The sequence below is a fragment of the Trachymyrmex cornetzi genome, unplaced genomic scaffold (genome assembly GCF_001594075.2).
Source record: "Trachymyrmex cornetzi isolate Tcor2-1 unplaced genomic scaffold, Tcor1.1 scaffold2601, whole genome shotgun sequence".
NCBI classification, from domain to species: Eukaryota; Metazoa; Arthropoda; class Insecta; order Hymenoptera; family Formicidae; genus Trachymyrmex; species Trachymyrmex cornetzi.
In genome coordinates, this window is record NW_017297273.1 from 9,737 (window position 1) to 13,929 (window position 4,193).

The 4,193-nt window shown below is 30.5% G+C and overlaps 2 protein-coding genes across 3 annotated transcripts; one reads left to right on the top strand and one right to left on the bottom strand.

The window, feature by feature from the left end:
* The first annotated feature begins 72 nt into the window (after positions 1-72).
* Positions 73-1,716, top strand: LOC108761737 (putative nuclease HARBI1). Its single transcript, XM_018508448.1, has 5 exons — positions 73-312; positions 378-574; positions 830-977; positions 1,037-1,178; positions 1,260-1,716. Exons 1-5 carry the CDS (start codon positions 76-78, stop codon positions 1,661-1,663), a joined length of 1,128 nt encoding a protein of 375 aa, XP_018363950.1. The 5' UTR covers positions 73-75; the 3' UTR covers positions 1,664-1,716.
* Positions 1,717-1,972: 256 nt separating this feature from the next.
* LOC108761738 (myb-related transcription factor, partner of profilin) lies at positions 1,973-3,730 on the bottom strand. 2 transcript variants are annotated; one of them, XM_018508449.1, is made up of 4 exons: positions 3,406-3,730; positions 3,027-3,172; positions 2,604-2,789; positions 1,973-2,154 (listed from the first exon to the last, which is right to left on the bottom strand). In XM_018508449.1, exons 1-4 carry the CDS (start codon positions 3,473-3,475, stop codon positions 1,975-1,977), a joined length of 582 nt encoding a protein of 193 aa, XP_018363951.1. In that variant the 5' UTR covers positions 3,476-3,730; the 3' UTR covers positions 1,973-1,974. The 2 variants fall into 2 exon arrangements, with proteins under 2 accessions (XP_018363951.1, XP_018363952.1); XM_018508450.1 differs by having other exon boundaries at positions 3,027-3,318; positions 3,406-3,471.
* Between the last annotated feature and the right edge of the window lie 463 nt (positions 3,731-4,193).

Sequence of the window (4,193 nt, forward strand, 5' to 3'; positions counted from 1 at the left end):
TTAAAATATAATTATAATAAAATATAATTATAAAATATTATAATAAAATATAATTAAGAATATAAAGTTAAAAAGATGGATATGGCATATCGAAATGCTGTTCAGCTTCACGTCGCCAATCAATTAGAATACTTTTTGGAATACAATGAGAGGCCGCGATTTCAAATAAATGATGATCCATTTCAACTCTCAGAACGACAATTCGTTAAACTCTTTCGATTAAAAAAAGATACTACAATCAGACTGATAAATATTGTAGAAGAACATTCAGCAGTACCATTACGAACTTCAGTTTTGAATGCTACTGTACAGGTGAGCTTAGATGAAACATGCGGAATGAAATTGATTGTAATAAAAAATGTATGATTTTTTTTAAGGTTTTAACTGCATTACGTTTTTATGCGTCTGATAGCTATCAAAATTGCGTTGGAAGTAATGTTCATATGCGTATCAGTCAAACATCAGTCAGCCGATGCATTCATAACGTTACTAATATTCTGAACTTACCAGAAGTATTTAACACATGGGTGTACTTTCCTAATAACATACAGGAATTACAAGAGATACGTAACAAGTAATGTATCTAGTCTATAATACATACCTTGATAGCAAACTGATATCAAAACGATGTTTTTTGATGTCAAAGGGTGTTTTCCAGCAAGGATACAATCAGACACAGTGTAACACAGTGAATCGTTTCCTTGTTTAACGTAAGCAAACAACAAGGATGTAATGATTTACTGTGTTACACTGTGTCTAACTGTGTCCTTGCTGGAAACCACCCAAAGTGATATATAGCTTACTATCAGGGTATATTCATTTTATTAAGATTTTGGATAGAAAAGCGTTTTCCTGGAGCAATTGGATGTATAGATTGCACTCACATTGCAATATTCCCACCTCCGAAAGGAGATGCAAATTATCCTGAACATAACTATGTGAATAGAAAAGGATATCATTCTATCAATGTACAATTGGTAAGAAATAATGCAAAGAGATAATTATACAAATAAGATAATTACAATTTTATTTGCAGATATGTGATCCTGATCTTAGAATTTTGAATGTTAATGCTCGATATCCAGGAAGCACTCACGATTCGTACATTTGGAATAACAGTAATATTCTTCCATTAATGCGTGATATTTACAATTGTGGACATCAATTTTTCTTACTAGGTTTTATGCAAATTTCTAAATAGTAATTACATATTGTTCCCAGTTTTAATCTATAAGATTATATTGCCTGTTAACTTACAGGTGATTCCGGTTATGCGCTGAGACCATGGATGATGACTCCAATGTTAAATGATGAACAAAATGATGCAATATTAAGATATAACACTCGACAAATAAGTACTAGATCATTAATTGAATGTTGTAATGGTCTATTGAAGATGAGATTTCGTTGCTTGTTCAAGCATAGAGTCTTACATTATAAACCAGATTTCTGTTCGAAGATCATTAACGCTTGTACAGTACTGCATAATATGTGCATTCATGACAAGGTACCTGTACCTGAAGGAGAAGGTGATTTATTAGACTTTGCTTGGGATGATGTAGATCCAATACGTGAACCAGACATAGGTGCAGCAAATAGAAATCCTGAATTGTCAGCTGGGCGAAGAGTTCGTGATAATTTAATAAGACGATACTTTCAATAATACAATACTTCTCTAGAATTTTATTAATATTTAATATTTTGTAAAAGGACAAACTGCGATAATGGGATTGATAAGGACTAATATTTCATAATAAAAGTTTATATTTGTGCAATTATCTTTTTTATTTAATGCAATAATCTTTTTTATTTAAGTCAACAATTTCAAATTAATTTTTATTTACGTCAACAATTTCAAATTAATGCAAATAACACTTGTTTTCTTATTTCTAAAAACTCAATGATATATACCTACTTTGTACTTCAATTTTCTTACATAACACGTAGTAATAAAAAATAATACTTTCACGGTGACTATTGTGTCTTTGCAAAATGCTTAAAACTATTCAAAACGAAAAATATCGAATATAATGACTTCAATGGAGTAGAATCTTGCATTACTTCTTGATTGTCACGTTGTACAGAATTTTTCACAATTTCTTCGTCATGTGATAGGTACTCCACATTACATACTTCTGGTTCATCATTCCAATCCTACAACATAAACATTTTATTAAAACTGTAGAAGTGGTTTAAATAACAAAAATCAATAAAAAAGCGCATGTAGCCACAGCACAAGATGTTTTTGTGAAGTCATATATTTAAACTCATCATAACAGCTAATAAATTTTTCGCAGACGTTTCGGTCAGAATCTGATCATCTTCAGTACAATAATTTTCAATTGATTGAATAAGTAGCTAAACATAATATAAATCCAACGAGAAGTCAATTTTGAAGCAGTCGCATTTTATCATATAGAATAGTAGTTATGTAATATCTTGTGCTCCTTTTTATTGATAAACATTTTATTAATAATAAAAATTTCAATTGTTATTGTCAGAAGCTAACACATGAAAGCGACATGTAGATAGATCAATAAAAATAAAAATGAAATTAAAATTTTCTTAAGACGAATATTAAGTTTAATAATAAGGTTGCTTACAAATTGCACGTTGGATTCCTGTGTTGAATTATGTCCCTCCACAACAGTTGGACCAATAAGTGTTAAAATATTTTGATCTATTTCTGTTAAGACTTGACTTGAGGCAGGTCCTCCACCAGTACCTTGAGCATGTTTCTTGATAGAAGTATTTTTGGCTTTAGTTGCACTTCGCATATCTTGCCAAGTCTATATAGCAAAGAAAACTTATTTAAATACATTACTGTTTTACATAATAAATAGTGAAAAAATTTCTCTGATGCAGTTTCTTTACAAATAAATTTTTGAAGATAACATTTAAATAACTTCTACTTTTTCTGTTATTTGGGCTGATATTTTTTTGTAAAATTAGTTTATAGAGAAAATACGGGGTAATTCTTTCACAAGATGATTCTGTAATGTAAGGTTAATTCAATGTATGTATACCTTTCTCCACTTATTCCACTCTTTTACTGCACCAGGTATCTGATGTAATTGTGCTGTTACTTCTTCCCATAATTTTTGAGCATTTTTATAAGTAAAAGTGGCAGAAAATTTTCCACTTTGTAGCTCAGGATGTTTAGTCATGAATTCTAAAATTCAAAAATACATATTACGAAATCTCAATAAGCAAGGATGGATTGAGACGGATTCTTCAGAAAAATGTATTTGCGAACGTTAAACGAATTCTTTTCGATCCGAATGTATTTTTATTCTTTTATACAATTATCAAGCAGTTCTAAAATACATTATGGTCAATTGAAAAATATAATTGTAAGTCTTTAACCTATTTCAATGCGTTCTTGTTCGCTGCGAAGTCACTTACCAATTAAAACATTTTTTTGTTCATCATTTATGTATGTGCATCGTTTCTTTACTGATGTAGTTGTTTCCATTTTGATTTTCTATTACTAATTATTAACATACACTTTTAATTACTATTGCAATTTACATTTCATTATCTTGAAAAACTGTGAAAAACTCGACACAAAATACGGTTTATTACGTGGCTGATTCTTATATATCTCGATCGTGATTGGTTATTATATTATTTCAAAATCTGGCAACGCTGTACGACAATCGTATACGAGATTTATCACATATAGCATATCGCATGGCAATAAATGACTGTAGAAAATACGATTCCGAAATCGAATGCGATACGGACCATGCGATATTTTTCTCATACGATAAATATCGGATAAGTTCAAGAATCGACTCCCAGAGCCCGTTTCTACCATTTTTGCCTTAATCTCCAGTTTAGCCAAACTTTCGTTAAAACTAAACCTAGATTTGGCGCTGATTGGTTTCTACAACCGTTACAATGCAAACGTTTAGCTAAACTTATAACCAATGTGTCATAACTTAAAGAAATGACTAAATCTCAGTCGTTGATTGGTCCAATATTGGTTCTAACAGTATTGTACGGCAACGTGCAGCATCGTGTTATGTGAATACTCGTGTAAGGAACATAACGTTACAAATTAAATTAAAAATGAACGTAGAAGACATAATGAGTAATAAACAACGTAAATGTGCTGCGAATTTTCGGAGGCCGAGAAAATTATTTTAATAGATTTAACAATTAATTATAAAGATGTGTGTGATAGAAAA

Coding starts and splice junctions, on each gene's coding strand:
- LOC108761738 (XM_018508449.1), bottom strand. CDS start 3,475: ATGGAAACAACTACATCAGTAAAGAAACGATGCACATACATAAATGAT. Junction 3,173..3,405: donor ACAAAAAAATGTTTTAATTG/GTAAGTGACTTC, acceptor TTTGAATTTTAG/AATTCATGACTAAACATCCT. Junction 2,155..2,603: donor AGGAATCCAACGTGCAATTT/GTAAGCAACCTT, acceptor TTTATGTTGTAG/GATTGGAATGATGAACCAGA.
- LOC108761737 (XM_018508448.1), top strand. CDS start 76: ATGGATATGGCATATCGAAATGCTGTTCAGCTTCACGTCGCCAATCAA. Junction 575..829: donor TTACAAGAGATACGTAACAA/GTAATGTATCTA, acceptor CATTTTATTAAG/ATTTTGGATAGAAAAGCGTT. Junction 978..1,036: donor ATTCTATCAATGTACAATTG/GTAAGAAATAAT, acceptor TTTTATTTGCAG/ATATGTGATCCTGATCTTAG.